Genomic DNA, 19,229 nt, shown 5'->3' on the forward strand with positions numbered 1-19,229 from the left:
AGTTTACCCGTGTTTCAGGGGGTAGGAGTTACTGCATCCCTCAGTGGGGTATATTAGGATATAGAATTTCGTATTTGTGGGAGTCTAGTTGTAGATACACTTCCAGATTTACACCTGTTGATTAAACGCACGAGTACCAGACTGGAAGTCTGAAAGGCTGGGTGGAAGGACTCTCCTGTATGTGTAACTGTATATACTCACCATAGTGAGTGAACAGTATTACAATAGAACTATTCATGTATTAATGTATCACTGTATTGATTAAATCTATGACTCGTGTTGCCGTTCAAAGGGCCGAACTGTTCAAGAACATCTTTGTCTTTTTCTAACTCCCGTTTTCTGTTACACCTTCCTGCTATGTTACATAATGTCTGCAAGTATGTAAGTACTGTACCTTTATCTCGGGGAAGACAGGTACACACAACGAGATCAGCTGTGTGCTGTAAACAGGTACACCAGACCTTGTAAAACCAAAGATGACAACACAAGCTTCTCTATTGGTGCAATGATCAGTCATACCACCTGTAGGCAGATGATGCACACCAGAAGAGACCATGTACTGTATAGTGGTTGATCAATTCAAATTTCAACATTACGCTATTTTCAAACTTTAGAGGTATAACACTCCACGCAACGAACAGAACTGTTATATTTTGTTGTAGTCTGCCTCCTACAATGCCATGTCAGGTTTGAAAGCTGGTAAAGTAGTGTTCTGTGGGCGATCTTCAGTGTATCTTTCCTTTCTGTTCCCCTCCATATGCGTCCATATGGATGGTCCAACCTTAAACTGAAACCGAATGGCGCCTGCGAGTGCCCCTACTGCACTTAAAGACATGTGAGCAGTACATACTTGTCCTTTATCGGTAACTGATGTACAGACAATATATATTTTGCAAGAAAAAATGCACCTGTTGTCCACAGATCATGAACTGTAACTCCATGATACACCAGGATTGACCATATCGCCATTTTGTGTCGGGTTTTCGCTATTTCGTTTTCTATGGTGGCTGATTCGGGCCATCGCTTTATCGCCCTGTAAAATCAAGGCGACATTGCGACAAAGCGATAGCACGACACGACATTGCGATACGCCGACACGATATAGCGATATTGCGATACGGCCAGAAAACGAAATAGCGAAAACCCGACACGATATAGCGATAACACGACACGAAATGGCGATATCACGACACGAAATGGCGATAACAAGACACGAAATGGCGATAACCCGACACGAAATGGCGATAACACTGGGCGACATTGCGATATGGCGATAACGCGAAAAGGCGACATTGCGATATAGAGACACGATATGGCGATACAGCGACATTGCGATAACGCGAAAAGGCGACATTGCGATATAGAGACACGATATGGCGATACAGCGACATTGCGATAAAGCGATACAGCGACATTGCGATATAGCGACACAGCGATATAGCGATACAGCGACAATGCGATTTGGCGATACAGCGACATTGCGATATGACGATATTGCTCCCTTTCCATTTGTGAAATGTGGAAAAGTGGATAAATTTATTCACTTTTAGAATCTAATATGTGGAGTATGGGATTAAACATCTGGTTAATAAAAAACAATTTACATGATTAATGTTCATGGGTTTCAGTCTATCTCTACAGACATTTATAGATTAAGAAAGTCTGGGTCTTGTAGTTGTTATTGCATGATGCCTCTGGAAGACGATTTGGAAACAAACAGTTAAAATTATGTGTGGCCATGGTAATGTGCACAAAAGGATGAAGCTGATTTCCCGTTTTCCGAAAGTCTACGTCTTGCCGTGTCAAGTTAATGTTTAGTACTAATGTCATGATTTTTATCAGTTCATAATGCACAAAGTGCAATTTTGAAATATACTAGTATACCTCAATGTGCTAGGTTCGTTCACAGCACATCATCCCTGCCGCCGACTGGTACATAATGGATGAAGAACGTGCTTTACGTGTGCATCCTAGTAATATCTCATGTTTATTTATTTATTTATTTATTTATTTATTTATTTATTTATTTATTTATTTATTTATTTATTTATTTATTTAAAATCGGAACCTTATCTTTTACTTGTTAAAGTTAACACTTTCTCGATTTGGTTGTAGCTTAGAAGTTCGTTTTAAAGTACGACAATGATTAATTTGTGGACGTGGCCGATAATACCGCTTAACCGTTATATTGCCATACGAGCTTCACAGTACTATATATTGCGGTACACTTTTCGCGAACCGGTTCACCCGATACGATCTGCCATTTTTGTGATGTAGCCAAACTTCTAATAATATTCGTATTTCCTTTATATCATTATACATTAATACACTCCGTATTGGGTCCTCTTATGTTCCTTGTTTAGATAAATGAATCACTTATTGGTATCAAGCAACATACTTTTATTTGCTGATGATACCTGCCTTTACATAATCATACGTAACCCCACCGATGCACCAAGAATGTTGAACAGTGATCTTGCTAATCTGTCTGAATGAAGAAATGAATTGCAGGTGTCGTTTAGTCCCCCCAAACCAGTGACTACGTTATTCACTGAAAGGCAATACCTAGAGCGAAAACAGATTTAATGATGGATGACTAGCATAAACATTTAGGGCTACGATTTCAAAGCAATGGTATATAGAATATGCAAATCGAATATCAAGCAAAGAAACTAGTCCTATAATATATTGCTTTTGGAGGCTTAAATATGAACTAATAAACTAAACAGAAAGACTGTATATATCATTCCTCCTTCCTGTCTTTGAATACTGTGACTTCATTTGAGACAACTGATCCCAAGACCAAGGATCAGTGCTAGAAAGATTACACCTTGATGCTCATCGTACCTTAAGTGAGGCCATCATGGGTATCAATCATTAAACAAATGACGAAGAAACATGTATGCCATCTCTCTTTCAAAGGAGAAAGAATCATAAATTGTTTATTTTGTATAAGATGGTACATGTTTAACGCCAGAGTACTTAACAAGATAAACTCCACAAGAAGTGGGCAAAATACTCACTATTTCCTTCATAATGCCAAAGATACTCAAGACAGCCAGAACAAAAACAACTAGACGAGTTTAACACTATAACACTCTCTTCTTCCATTAGTCATACAAGGCTACAATAATCTGGACGAATATGTAAATCGGCAAAGTTATTGTCTAAATTTAAATTATATCTTACTTATTACACTCTCATTTTCAGAGCTATAAATACTTTAATTATTGCCAAATTATCCAACTTTTTCCAAATTATCATGTCCAAACTGAGACTGGGTGTAGTGTTTTAAACTTACACCATTTCGAAAGACATATAAAACAAAACAGTTCATACCAATGTGGCTTTTTAACAGAAGATACCCCGTACTACATTTTTTGCCCTGTATTTCGTCACATCAGACATAATATAACCAGTACTTCTACCGCAATAGATTCTCTGTTGAAGAAATAATCTGTGGCAAAGATAACGTATCCAATATTCATGCAGAATTACTTCTTACATCCATTTATCATTTCATAATTCAACTCCAAACGTATGGTTAAATAACACATAAACTCGTTTTCTTGGTTTTGAAAATTGACTCATTGAATTATACATCCTTTTACAATCTCTTAATCGTGTTTAATTCGTTTAAGCTGTTTTCTCTTGGGAGAGGCACCCATACAGGCCTTGTTCGATCTGTTTGCCATTCCTTTTTGTGGGTTCTCTGTTGTCTTTCTGATGTCTTTTCTTTTTCTTTTTTTTGAACAAATACTGTTTAAACCGCATATTTTTAGTTTCGAAAATGTTTATTGGTCATGTGATTGTACTAGCATGAATTTTAAACCATGTGAATTAAAGAAAATAGATTGGTAGGGCACTTGTTGTGGGGATAAACAAACCGAAATGGTTGACCCCGCTGCAGACGCTTTTTCTCGAGTTCCAAACATTAGAGCAAAGCATTCAGAAACATGTTCATTTGATCTCTCCTACAATCACACCTGATTCCTAAGTGGCTAGTGGCATTGTTTCAAAAGAAATGAAACAGTAATTTCATGGCCTTAAACCATGTGTTCCACTTTCACAATGTATTGCAATACATATTGCAGTACGCCAACGTATATCACAAAACATCGCAATACGAACATTTTGGTAACACCCAACCCTGCTAATGACTATTTAGAAAAAAATCGGTAAATATCTCAAACATTTCTACATTTAGTGTAATATTTTTTGTCCTTATGTACGGAACAATGTGTCGACGTTGTAATAGTATTAACCACCCCACCATTCAAATACAACATTGACATGGTCAGAAAGCAAGCAAACAAACAAACAAACATACATGTTTTTATCTGTTTTCAAATCGTTTACCAGAGGGATCATGCTATAACAACTACAAGACCTACACTTTCTTAATCTATAAATATCTGTAGAGATAGATTGAAACCCATGTGCATTAATCATATACATTGTATTTTATTAACTAGATGTTTCACCCCAAAAACATTTACATCCCCACACATGTACCTTTCCTGTAAAATTCTATTGCTCTAGCCTCAACAAACCTAAAATAAAGTCAATTCCACCCAATTTTGTATCAAATTGTTTAATCTAATCATGTGTAATATTGTATCTCGGACTGTTTAATTGGGCTGTCTCCTCAAACGCTGAAGGTCATCAGTGGGTCCACAATACTGTATTCGGCGTCAAATATATTTTGCTTTAAATTCTTTAAATTCTGAGAGTGACTTACTATACTTACTGAAATTAATTCAGTGTACAATGTAATATTTTCTTATATATAGATACAAGAATAAAAAGTCTTCTACAACTTTTCTTTATGATCATATTATCATTTCGTAAAGAAGAAAAAAAAGGCACGGTATGATGGCAAATCCGTTCTGGTGAAATCCTATAGCCTACAAAGTTAGCATGACCATGGCCTGCACAACTATCACAGTTTGAAATATGTCATCACTCATCGTGCTTTTGGATGAGCTATAGCTATTTCTGTAAACTGGATGGTTTTACAAATGCGTTTATCTCACATACTCCACCTATCAGATTCTAAAACTGAATCAGCTTACCCGCTTTTCCATATTTCATAAATGGAAAGGAAGCAATATCGCATTGTCGCTGTATCGCTATGTCGCAATATCGCTGTATCGCCATATCGTGTCTCTATATCGCAATGTCGCCTTTTCGCGTTATCGCCATATCGCAATGTCGCCCAGTTTTATCGCCATTTCGTGTCGTGATATCGCCATTTCGTGTCGTGATATCGCCATTTCGTGTCGGGTTATCGCCATTTCGTGTCTTGTTATCGCCATTTCGTGTCGTGATATCGCCATTTCGTGTCGTGTTTTCGCTATATCGTGTCGGGTTTTCGCTATTTCGTTTTCTGGCCGTATCGCAATATCGCTATATCGTGTCGGCGTATCGCAATGTCGTGTCGTGCTATCGCTTTGTCGCAATGTCGCCTTGATTTTACAGGGCGATAAAGCGATGGCCCGAATCAGCCACCATAGTTTTCTGACTATCGCAATTACGCTACATCGTCTCGCCGTATTGCAGTGTCGTGTCGTACTATCGCTTTGTCGCCTAGATTTTGAAAGACGATAAAGCGATGGCCCGAATGAGCTACCAAACATTTGCGTTATCCAGTACGAGAAACTAGGCCAGTTATACCCTTTCAGCATGACGTGAATCAGGTACTAGGGGATTCCCCTACGTCACTGGCCTGGATTACCAACAGGCAATGTAGTGCACCCATCAAAATCCAGCCTGATATGCAAATTTCTGTCGGATTTTTGCAGCGCCAATGTTACCGAGCGACTTCTCAGGTAAGTGTAATAGGATTTATGAACACTAGCCGCGAACACTGAGCTCGTCGATCGTGAATCCACTCAACACGATACCAATTTCGTGCCTTTAAGGTAATCTCATTTTAATTCATCTCTTAGTTATTCTGTTTAATTACATAAATCAAAGTTATTACAACATGTTCTAGTGATTTGGCTACTGAATTATTATGTTATAAATGTGGCAGCATAACAAAGTGTCCTGTTGCACAAAATAATGTGATCCTGAAGACACATTTACACAAAACTGATCGTTTTGCAGAGTTTTCAGTCCAAGATATTCAGAAATATTCCTACGGGTTATAAATGTTGCAGTCTCGCATAATTTGGTGAGCTAACGAATCTGATTTTTAATCTTACACGGGGTGTGTTTTGAAACAGTCTGCCCGTGTTTCAGGGGGTAGGGGTTACTGCATCCCTCAGTGGGGTATATTAAGATATAGTGTGACGCTATTTGTGGGAGTATAGTTGGAATAGATGCAGAATTATACCTGTTGATTAAACGCACGAGTACCAAGATGAAGTCTGAATAGCTGGGTGCAAGGACTCTCCTGTATATGTACCTGTATATACTCACCACAGTATTAAAATACAAGTGCTTTGTTCTGTACCTGCTGAACAAATAATGATATTCTCAACCATCAATCTCTACAACATGACAAGAGTGTCCCCTTGCAACCGACCTTTTTTATTAAGGCTACAACAACGGTCAATTGCAAGGCATACTGTTTGAAGACCCAGAAATTCCCTCAGGTCAGCGAGGACGGTAACCTGATGTCTCGATACTGAACAGTATTAAAATACAAGTGCTTTGTTCTGTATCATTTGTGTATTAATGTATCACAGTATTAATTAAATCCATGAATCGTCTTGTTGTTCAAACATGAGTTCAAAGGGCTGATTAAACCTTCTGGCCTCTGTTTAAGAACATCGTGTCTTTTTCTAACTCTTGTTTTCTGTTACACTTTCCTCCTATGTTACATAATGTCTACACGTATGTAATTATTGTGTCCTTATCGCTGGAAATACAGGTACACGCAACGAGATCAACTGTGAGTTGTAAACTAGGGTACACCAAACCGTGTTGTCGTACCACAGGTACACGCAACGAGATCAACTTTTATCGGTAATTGGTGTACATACAATTCAAATTTCAACATTACGCTATTTTCAAACTTTAGAGGTATAACACTCCACGCAACGAACAGAACTGTTATATTTTGTTGTAGTCTGCCTCCTACAATGCCATGTCAGGTTTGAAAGCTGGTAAAGTAGTGTTCTGTGGGCGATCTTCAGTGTATCTTTCCTTTCTGTTCCCCTCCATATGCGTCCATATGGATGGTCCAACCTTAAACTGAAACCGAATGGCGCCTGCGAGTGCCCCTACTGCACTTAAAGACATGTGAGCAGTACATACTTGTCCTTTATCGGTAACTGAATTACAGACAATATATATTTTGCAAGAAAAAATGCACCTGTTGTCCACAGATCATGAACTGTAACTCCATGATACACCAGGATTGACCATATCGCCATTTTGTGTCGGGTTTTCGCTATTTCGTTTTCTGACTATCGCAATTACGCTACATCGTCTCGCCGTATTGCAGTGTCGTGTCGTACTATCGCTTTGTCGCCTAGATTTTGAAAGACGATAAAGCGATGGCCCGAATGAGCTACCAAACATTTGCGTTATCCAGTACGAGAAACTAGGCCAGTTATACCCTTTCAGCATGACGTGAATCAGGTACTAGGGGATTCCCCTACGTCACTGGCCTGGATTACCAACAGGCAATGTAGTGCACCCATCAAAATCCAGCCTGATATGCAAATTTCTGTCGGATTTTTGCAGCGCCAATGTTACCGAGCGACTTCTCAGGTAAGTGTAATAGGATTTATGAACACTAGCCGCGAACACTGAGCTCGTCGATCGTGAATCCACTCAACACGATACCAATTTCGTGCCTTTAAGGTAATCTCATTTTAATTCATCTCTTAGTTATTCTGTTTAATTACATAAATCAAAGTTATTACAACATGTTCTAGTGATTTGGCTACTGAATTATTATGTTATAAATGTGGCAGCATAACAAAGTGTCCTGTTGCACAAAATAATGTGATCCTGAAGACACATTTACACAAAACTGATCGTTTTGCAGAGTTTTCAGTCCAAGATATTCAGAAATATTCCTACGGGTTATAAATGTTGCAGTCTCGCATAATTTGGTGAGCTAACGAATCTGATTTTTAATCTTACACGGGGTGTGTTTTGAAACAGTCTGCCCGTGTTTCAGGGGGTAGGGGTTACTGCATCCCTCAGTGGGGTATATTAAGATATAGTGTGACGCTATTTGTGGGAGTATAGTTGGAATAGATGCAGAATTATACCTGTTGATTAAACGCACGAGTACCAAGATGAAGTCTGAATAGCTGGGTGCAAGGACTCTCCTGTATATGTACCTGTATATACTCACCACAGTATTAAAATACAAGTGCTTTGTTCTGTACCTGCTGAACAAATAATGATATTCTCAACCATCAATCTCTACAACATGACAAGAGTGTCCCCTTGCAACCGACCTTTTTTATTAAGGCTACAACAACGGTCAATTGCAAGGCATACTGTTTGAAGACCCAGAAATTCCCTCAGGTCAGCGAGGACGGTAACCTGATGTCTCGATACTGAACAGTATTAAAATACAAGTGCTTTGTTCTGTATCATTTGTGTATTAATGTATCACAGTATTAATTAAATCCATGAATCGTCTTGTTGTTCAAACATGAGTTCAAAGGGCTGATTAAACCTTCTGGCCTCTGTTTAAGAACATCGTGTCTTTTTCTAACTCTTGTTTTCTGTTACACTTTCCTCCTATGTTACATAATGTCTACACGTATGTAATTATTGTGTCCTTATCGCTGGAAATACAGGTACACGCAACGAGATCAACTGTGAGTTGTAAACTAGGGTACACCAAACCGTGTTGTCGTACCACAGGTACACGCAACGAGATCAACTTTTATCGGTAATTGGTGTACATACAATGTTCGTTTTGCAAGACACTGTGTACCTGTTGTCGACAGATCATGAACTGCAGTTCCATGATACACCAGGGTTGACCAATAATGATTAATATTTGTCATGTCCATTCACCCGATAACCAGAAGAAGCGAGTACGTTTGTAATGTAGTGAGTGTTTGTGATGTTTTCTTCACATTACTTATCACATAATGTGTGCGTGTGTGCGTGCGTGCGTGCGTGCGTGTGTGTGTAGTCTCACAAGGCTTGACTGAGATGTAGTGAGTGTTTATGAGGTTTTCTTCACATTATTTATTACATGTGTGCGTGTGCGTGTGCGTGCGTGCGTGCGTGTGTGTGTGTGTGTTTGTAGTGAGTGGTGTATGATGTTTTATCACTTTGTAGGGTACACTGTCACAATAAGTTTGTTATATAGTGAGTTTACAGTGTTTGGTGAAGTAAGATGTTGGTGGATTGTTAGAAGAACAGCAGTTCTAGACTTCAGCCAAACAGGAGGGAGGATGGATGAGTTAAGCATTTAAGCCGCACTCAGCAATATTCAAGCTATATGGGGACAGTCTGTAAATAATCAAGTCTGGGCCAGAAAATCCAGTGATCAACAGCATGAGCACCACTTTACACAACTGGGAACCGATGAAATGTGTCAACCAAGTCAGCGAGCCTTACCGCCGATCCCGTTATTCGCCTCTATCGACACTCTAGGGTTACTGAAGGCCAATATTCATATTGTAACCCGAACTTTCACGGGTCCAAACAGGGTGGACAGACGGACGGATCGACAGACGAACCGTAAGATGTAGATACTGGCCACAACCCAGGCGTGAACAAATCAGTTTCCAGAAGTAAAATAGGACATGCCTGGCTGTTCAGAATATTCATGTTGGATCCAAATGCTTGAAATCTGTATACTAAATATCTTTACCGAAACGTCTCCATTTTACAGTGAGGAAGTCCATCATTCAATAAGACTTGTCATTCCTATTGATCCCATTGCTGGTTGACATATAATAATAAAATCCATCAACTGTACTACAGTTCAAAGTTGAAGCCGATTAGCAAGGGTCTACTTGGAACACTCGTCCCTTCCCTAACCTCCAACGACCTGTTCGCCTTCTCTGTTTCAACAGCACTATCCGGGATAAAGTCACCCGAGTAGACTAAGGCTTTAGCCCCATTCACATGCACAAAATTTATTCATGTAAGTAAATATGCACATGTGTAGATATACATAAGTAATAGTAATGTAATGGTAAATTTATATTTTGCGTTTGCATTAAGTTTATCTACTGTAAGTAAAGTGAATAGTAAATGTATTCCATAGTCCATATAGATGCTATATTATCATTCCCACTAAAGAAGACAAACACAGTATCAGATATGTACTTCTCTTGCAATAGGTCAGTCTGTTTAGTGGAACATTATGCATATATCTAAACACGACAAACACTGGTACTAGACTTTTCGACTGAACAAATGGGTTGTGGATCTTATCTTCACACAACGAAAAAACTAGTGACCAAGATGTTCACCAGCCTTTGAAGTAAAGGATAAAACACGACTCCGAGGTCTTGGTCGAGATTGTAAAACCTGAGAGCAGCAGGGACGGAGCTTGTAAAACCTCGGGCTTCGTTCGCCCGAGGTTTTACAAGCTCCGTCCCTGCTGCTCTCAGGTTTTACAATCTCGACCAAGACCGAGGGGGAGTGTTTTATCCGACTTATGAACCGTAAACATATATTAAATAGTCATCGTTTGCAGATAAAAGTTGTCTGAAAACACAACATAGTGATAAGATGGAGGAGTTGGTTTTCCCTGTTTTCCAATTGCTACAAAATCCGAGGAGACTTCTACGACTTATTACACCTTATGTATGTAGTTTCTGAAAATCTTGGGTTATGGAGTGTCTGTTTGCGAGAGAATTTGCTAAATATGGACGCTGAGAAACTTAACATGGCGCTCAAGTACTTCGTGTTCGAGGCACGAAAGAAAGATGGCGCCTTCTATCCGTCAACAACACTTTACGGTTTGTTCGCCTCGTTAGCGTCTTCTTTAAAACTGCATGGGTCGTCGCTCGATATCTTCAATGATGATGAGTTTGAAGACAGCCGTAGAGCATTGGATGCTTCTATGAGGGAGAGATCAGCAGAAGGGATGGGACCTTCGACAGTAAAACATACAGAAGTAATAACGTTGGCGGAAGAACAACAGTTGTGGGAGAAAGGCGTGCTGGGAGATGACACCCCCCAAAAATTATTGGATACTGTGCTGTATTTAACGGGTAAGTTAAAACAATAATTTCCCTTGGTCAGAAAAATACATCTCTAAAGGAAGGCGATATTTCGTAACCAATGACTGTTATCATGCCATATTCATTTGCTTGTTTTTTCATGATTTTTCATAGTCTTCATAGAACGTGCCGTTTTAACCTTAAATTTAAGGATATGCATGTTTGAGATGAAGTAAATTTATTTCATAACTTTTTATTTTTATCCTTAGGCTTACATTTTGCTCTTAGAGGAGGCACAGAACATCGGAGTTTGAGGATGGGTAACAATCCACAAATCACCGGACCGCACACAGACTGTCACGGCCGGAGATATATGGAATACACAGAGGATGTATCGAAAACCAACAAAGGCGGATTAAACCATAGAAAACTAACTGCAAAGAAGGTCCGTGCCTATGAAAACCTGGAAACCCCATCCCACTGCTATGTCAGAATTGTCCAGAAATACATGTCTTACTGGTGAGTTATTTTTGTCTATTTGAACCTAACCCATGTTATCAGCAAAAATTAGTGATAAATGACACATTGCATATACGGTGGGTGGCTCTCTTTCTGGGAGTTTCTATTTCGTTTTGATATCGCTGAAATTTGTGTTTATATATAGTAAGACACTGCTGCGAAAAACATCAATTTCAGCGAGCGTATACTTATGCTGTTTTTCTGTTCTTTTTTCCCCCAGTGCGGCACAGTCCCTCAAGAATAAAGATGCGTTCTATTTCACACCCCGGAAAGTCCCTAAGGGAGACGATTGGTTTATGGAAACCCCTGTTGGTCACAACAAACTTCAAAACACTGTTGGTAGGATTTGCGGTCAAGCTGGAATACTCGGACGTAAAACGAACCATTCCCTCCGAGCAACGGCTGCCACCCGGCTCTACGAGGCCAACGTAGATGAACAGATCATTTGCGAACAGACAGGTAATTTTCTGTTTCTTTGAATATACATTGACAAGAATAAAACTTCAACTATTTATCTACTTGTTTAATATCAACCATAAACAAACAATTTTGAAAGGAAAATACTTTCCCACAGGACTATACATTTTGTTAAAATTTTCCCATTTTCATTATATATACGTATTGTGGATATATAGTATATAGTCATGTTTTAAAGTTATGGAATTATAATTAACCTATGTTATTTGCAGGTCATAGAAGTGATGTAGTAAGAGTATACAAGAGGACGGCAGATGCCCAGAAGGCAGCTGCGTCAGACATTGTACGTGCGAAAAAGGTGAAAAAGGATATCAAACAAACAGCTACCGGCAACAAGTCTCCCGAACATACTGGACCGACAGCTAAGCACCTGGAAACCTCTGTAAACGCGGAAGAGAACAGGAGGAACATTTCTCTAACTATTAATTTCAACTAAAACGATCGTGCAGTTTACAGAATAAAAGCTATGTTGCTTGTGTTTTCGTCTTTTATCCTTGTCTGATCGTTTTTGAAGTGCCTCTGTTTCAAACTCTCTATCGGTATGAATAATGGTCATTTCTACACCCAGGTTTTGAAATGGTCCAATTTTAACCCGATTTCAGGTTTTGAAATGTGTACTTCAAAACCCGGGTTTTGAAATGGTCGCATTTCAAAACCTGATACGATATTTCAAAACCTGTAGTTCAAAACCTGGGTGTAAGAATGGGGTCTACCAGAGCAGGAAGGAACCTACCGTACTGTAGAGAAAATCGGAGATAGGTTTATAATGACCAGTACGAATGAAAGTCGATGTTGCAATATACTATAGAATGTCTTCATGTTTATCATATACACAGAACCTGGAATATGTAACTCTTACCCTGAAAGAAGGTGACGTGACACAGTATACTCACAGTGCGAATTGGCACGTGTCTAAATTTGCTCCTAGTGTATATTTACATATGTAAGTAAATCCGTTCACATGACACAATTACACTCGTATGTAAAGTTTGCTCATGTGTGTAGTTATACGTATGAGTGCAAACAGGTGCACGTGAACGGGGCTTAAAAGTCTCTGAATGTATATGATTTTGATAGAAATAAACAAACCCATTTTATTGAACAGTAGGCCCAAAGATGAATCTACGGGAATGAAGACATGCCTTATTTATAACCTTTGCTGCACTGCAGATAGGGCTGGGCTGTTGTGAATAAGACGTGGTGCAATGCGTGGACACAGATGGTATCGCGGTTGAACGCGCTTACTGCCAACTTACAGTCTTAGCGCCATGTAAAACGCAGCCCTGATATTCACCTGATGAAGGAGTAAGCATTAACTCCGAAACGTATATTTCACCTGATGAAGGAGTAAGCATTAACTCCGAAACGTTGTGTTCTCTCATAAAGAAGTTGATATCCATAAAAATCTTCATTCTTATTTGTATATAAGTTTAAGACAATATGAGGTACGAGGTATGTTAACGCTTATTCCCATACAGTAGAAACTGTCAAAACCGGCATCTGTCCAATCTGGCAAGGTGTCAACACCAGCATAAAATCTCAGTCATGCCTGTGGCTTGAACATTTATAATCAGCTCTACAATCCGGCACGTTGTCTAAACTATATTATTTCTTCAGTCCCGATGAGTAACGGTTTAGCCAGTTTCCACTGTACTATGGTATGGTCTGTGATCAGATACGGTGCATCTGTATGGAGTAATCGTGATGCATCTACAATTAAGGCAGCTCAGCACAAACCTATTAGTATTTATGGCCCGGAGTTACAGTTCCGCCATTGCAAAATTTAGATGTGGAATTGGACGTTAATAATAATATGTGCATTTATACTGCGCCAAACTCCACTCACGAGGTGAATGTTCATAACGCCAACAGTCAAAGAAGGCATATTATTACCCTGGATAACTCGTTAAGAATAGAACACCAATGATATATTTAATATCAATGTCCCCAATATTATGAGTTTATGTGAGGCGGAAGAGTCTAAATATAAACTTTGTCAACCAAACGTTGTGTGTCTATATAGTTCCATCTTACTGTCAAGCATGTTTTTTTTTCCATACAACCACGTAGAACTCATATTGTTTCTGGATAAACCATCGATTTACTCCAGGTACAGCTTTAATAAGACAAAAATGTTACGGAGACAACTTCTTTTTATTGTTCACACAACTTCCTTGCCCCTTCGTGAGTGGAACCCGTGAAGGTCCCGGGGTAGAATAGGCCTCCAGCAACCCATGCTTGCCATAAAAGGCGACTATGCTTGTCGTAAGAGGCGACTAACAGGATCGGGTGCTCAGGCTCGCTGACTTGGTTGACACATGTCATGGATTCCCAGTTGCGTAGATCGATGCTCATGTTGTTAACCACTGGATTGTCTGGTCCAGACTCGATTGTTTACAGACCGCCGCCATATAGCTGGAATATTGCTGGGTGCGGCGTAAAACTAAACTCACTCACTCACTCGTGAGGTGGATACTAACTATCAGTTATACAGGATATACATACTAGTAGTGTAGTCGCAGATGGCTTTAGCTCTCCTGGTTGGAGTTGATACAATGGCGTGTTTGATCTGGGGTTGGTGGTTGGAGAGGTAATTGATATACTGGTCAGTGTGGGTGGGTTTCTGTAGACGGAAATGCCGATGTTGTTGCGGGAGTTCTGCAAGGACAAATGAAGGAATGGCAGATTCTGTCGGTTTTCTATCTCCTTCTTGAAATGGATGCGCATGTGCTGCCTGTTGAGATGGTTGGTGAGGAGTGTCATGGTTGGGATCTAGGATGGTGAAGGTCTTCCACCTTCTTGTACCAGCAGATCTAGAGTGTTAGGAAAGGGAATGTATCCAGTGCTGTCTCTTCAAAGCTTGTCCCCGAGATCTTCATGACCTAACCTCAACCCTTTCTGAGCACGATGTGAACAATCCATCACGTAACTGGCCATCAACAACCACCATAGCATCGAAAATCCATGATTGGCGACAACGCAATATTTCAGAGTCTCTCAGCATCTAACGATTAGCATCATAGATGGACAGAGATCAGGAGGTTTACCTAAATTAATGAGACCTACATATACTTTTAATGTTGTACAGCGGTCAGCCGTATATAAAATATCTGTCTGTCTGCCAGTTTCAGATGGCATCCCATGCTGTGCCGATACAGTGTATAGAAAGTGAAGTACCCCTGCCTGCTGTACTGGATGCACCACCCGAGCCGCCAAACAACGTGGCCAGTCTGCGGGAGGCAACCTCGGTCGCCCACGACATTACCAGACGAAGTGTCCAAGCGGAAGATAGTGGTAAAGCGTCACAGCTGGTGGCGTCATGATCACTCATCGAAATGATAAATTGTGAATCAGTTTAAAGGGCTGGACAAAAGCTTTCCACGATGCAAATTACATTTGACACACACCTAATACCAGTATCTATGCAATGTCGATCCAGAGAAGAATTCGCCATGTTCATATAGGAAAGAGCTTATGTGAATGTTGATTTTATCTTTTAGATATGAATGTACTTGTTGCCTGAATGAAGATCTGTCTACACTGCACTGATGTCTATAAAATGTTTCAGATCTGTAGTTCTCTGAACAATACATAAGACCTTGTCACCCAGGAGTGGACCGAGCGGCGTAATGTGGGGGTTTAAATGTTCAAAACATGTTTGTTGAAACATTTGTTCTCAAAAGATGAATGGGGTTCTGAGCAAGTTCACTAACTAAGGACACTTCCTCCCAGATGTTTACAGCTGAACTACAACGTGTACTACACATCAACTGAACTACAGGAAGGAAATGAACTGGAATGACAAGACTTTTTTTCCTATGGCTATTTTTCCTTATTCCTGCTTATATCTGTACACATCTGGAGCCGTCTTAATGGAGGCGGTAGGGTAGTCGAGTGATTAAACGTTAGTTCGTCCCGCCAAAGTACTGGGTTCGACTTTCCACATGGGTACTGTGTGTGAAGCCCGCTCCTGACGTACCCCGACAGACCAACGCCATTTGAACGTCTACCCACCCCAGTCCTGTTTGATAAAGACAATTCATAATCACTTATTTCCAACTTCATCCCTTTTCGTATTTTGGGTGTCGTTGGTTTTATAATCAAATAATGTGAGTAAGTAGTCCAAACGCACTCAGTGAAAAGAAATATAATTTATAGTTAATAGGCTTAGGCTGCATACAAAATGCATGTTTCTCGGGCACATGTTATCCCAAAATTGACGAGATCAGTAGGACCTTTTTTAAGTTTTGATCGAAACCTGTGACAAGGAAGGAACACATTTTTATTTTTTTACTGTCAGATATACATTTTGGAATGTTTAGCACCTGCTAATGAGTTGCTGATTCAGTCACATTCGTTCTTACAGACGCTCAGTCAAACTGACGATCGTAATGCGGCCAAATCAAAATTATTATTTTTAATAGCACTAAAAAACTGTTACGCGCACAAATATAAGAAGCCCGTCGATGCTCGAGAAGCTTTTTCTATTTAGCCTTATTGAATTGCACCTTTTTAACCTTTTTAACTTCCCCAGTTTCTCTCGGGATGACAAACCGCTACTCGCCCATTCTACTGTGTTATAGTTACATTTCACGAGATTTATATGCACCGTTATTACTAGCTGGTTCTGTGATACAGAGAATGATAGTGACAATGTAAGCGTACTCACAGGTTTAATTTTGCTAAGAATACTATTGTCCAGACGTATTGGTTTACTTATTAATTATTTTATTTTCGTTTTTATTACAGAAACGTGAGTTGTTATAGGATTGAAAATAATGCTTGCAACCACACTAAATTAAATAAATTATATCTAATTCCATACAAGTGTTTTTCTTTTACATGCTCTCAGAAGGTGTGAAAAATTCTGGAAGAAAATCATGAATGGAATGAGTGATGAAAGTTGTACCGGTAATGTCAAAGTTCACGTTTTAGCCATTCAATTCACTGAGAGGTATTATGGCACATATATGTCACAACAGCTTGTTATGAAACCCCATTACGACGTACCACGTGGGTAATAAGCACCGTTGTTACAAGCTGGTTCTGTGATACAGGCAAGGATAGGTTTTAACGTCTGACAATGTAGGTGTACTCACAGGTTTATTTTCTGAGAATACTATAGCCCAGATACTGTTCACAACCATGACATTCATTCACAGTTCTTGCTGTAGAAGATGTACAAAAACTGACATGACCATTAGCCATCTGAGAGGACGATCAGTATATCCATTGCCAGAAACAGTCTCAGTAGGTCCTTCCTTCAAGTCTTTGATGTGTACAATCCAGTTTACATCGGTATACAGGTTGCACTCTCACTTGCATATGGCGTCGTATGTTATTTCTACTCGAGCCTCGTTTTCGCTGTGGTTATCATAGCGTAGTTGTTAGGTTTAGTAAGGGGTGGTTCAGGCAACATTTTTGGAGGACGTTTTCTCCTTACAGTTTGTCAACCGATATAAACACTCAGAGATTCTGACAACTTGCTTCCCGGGACATTAAGACTACGTTCTGGGAGTTGCTCCCTACATGAAAATGGCTCGCCTTTGAGTTTACGTCGGGAGCTTTTGACAGCGTCCTCATTACGTGTGCACATAAATTCCGCAACCAGGGGGCGTTGAGACGTTCCTGTTTGTAACACGAGAAAATCTGAGGCGTTCTTGTACGAGGTCAAACTCAGAAGAAGTTAACAAACGAAGGTGTCACTATTGATAACACAGAACAGAGAATTTCTAAAAACTTTCTCGTCAGACCATTAAAGAAACTGCGGAATCGTCGACAAATGTACTCCTCGATGATATTAGCTGGGCATGCAATGATAATAATATTGAATGCAGTATACATTCATATACATGTGGGTGATAAGGCAGTAGGCTACATGAATTACTATATGTGCAGTTGCAAGGCGAAATCTACAATATGGAAATCACCCCGTATCAAATGTTGCTAAAATTAAAGGCCTTAGAATCGGTTACATAGAATATATTCTGTCGCAGTTTTTCTGATAACAAGCTACTACTACGCTAGATTTATCCGAAACATGCCTCTATGCAGTACGGAATGTCTTGCAAATATTTTCTGGTTTAAAGGTGAACGTTGAGAAGCCAAAACGTATTTGCACTGGTTCAAAAAAGAGATCATGTTACAAACTATGGTAAAGAATACAACTTTGATTGGTCTCAAACAGATTTTAGTCTTCTGGGAATTAAGTTTAATATTGATCTTGAAACCATGATTGAAGATAATTATAGGGACAAAAATGCAATATTCGAAAAGAAATGAATATTTGGTCAACATGTCCCTTATCTCTTTTGGGTGAGAAATACTACAATTTTAAAATCCCTGATACTTTCACTTTCAATAATCTACTCTCAATCCACCAAGACCACTACTTCCGATATTACAAAACGCATGTTTCAGATTCATATGGTATAATAAGCCGGATAATGTAAAAATAAACATAACCACTTTAAACCCAGAACATGATGGGATCAAGGTACAAGATGTATAAAACGTAATTTATGCTCAAAAACTTAAATGGATAAATAAATTTACTACTTCAGGTAATAAACGGGACTATATTCTTCGAAACAAAATACCTACATCATATTCCATATGGTCTGGTAATTCAAAGCAAATGAAAGAAATGTGTATTCCTAATTTAACCAAACAGATGTTGCAAACATGTTTCTACTGTATGGGAAGTCTTTCTTCAAAAGTATTATCAGAAAACAGTTATCGGAATCAAAACTGTTATCAGAAAACCAAATTAAAAGTCAAACTATCTTGGATAACTCCAACAAAAACTATTAGTGGCAAACCGATAATGTAAGAAAACTGGAAGACTGAAGGTGTAGGTTTGGTAATGATATTATACATGAGGAATTTTCAAAAAGTATCAAATAAAAAACATTTTTCTAACCTTTGAAGGAATCAAAGCAGGGGTAAGGCCATATGCACACAAACATAACATTTACGAATTTTCAGAACCGCTGCAAAATCCCACTTTCCATTTAATTTCCAAACATTAAATGATTCTGGGGGAAATGAACTTTTATATAAATCTCTTTTGAATTCTTCCTCCATAGCGCTACCATGTTATTCCACATGGGAACGTATTGTAAA

General features: G+C 39.2%; 1 protein-coding gene across 1 annotated transcript; it reads left to right on the top strand.

Moving 5' to 3' along the window:
* Positions 1-10,805: 10,805 nt before the first annotated feature.
* Positions 10,806-12,582, top strand: LOC137296383 (uncharacterized protein KIAA1958-like). Its single transcript, XM_067828166.1, has 4 exons — positions 10,806-11,159; positions 11,378-11,627; positions 11,848-12,086; positions 12,317-12,582. Exons 1-4 carry the CDS (start codon positions 10,811-10,813, stop codon positions 12,538-12,540), a joined length of 1,062 nt encoding a protein of 353 aa, XP_067684267.1. The 5' UTR covers positions 10,806-10,810; the 3' UTR covers positions 12,541-12,582.
* Positions 12,583-19,229: the final 6,647 nt, after the last annotated feature.

This window comes from Haliotis asinina, chromosome 9 (genome assembly GCF_037392515.1).
Source record: "Haliotis asinina isolate JCU_RB_2024 chromosome 9, JCU_Hal_asi_v2, whole genome shotgun sequence".
Lineage (NCBI taxonomy): Eukaryota > Metazoa > Mollusca > Gastropoda > Lepetellida > Haliotidae > Haliotis > Haliotis asinina.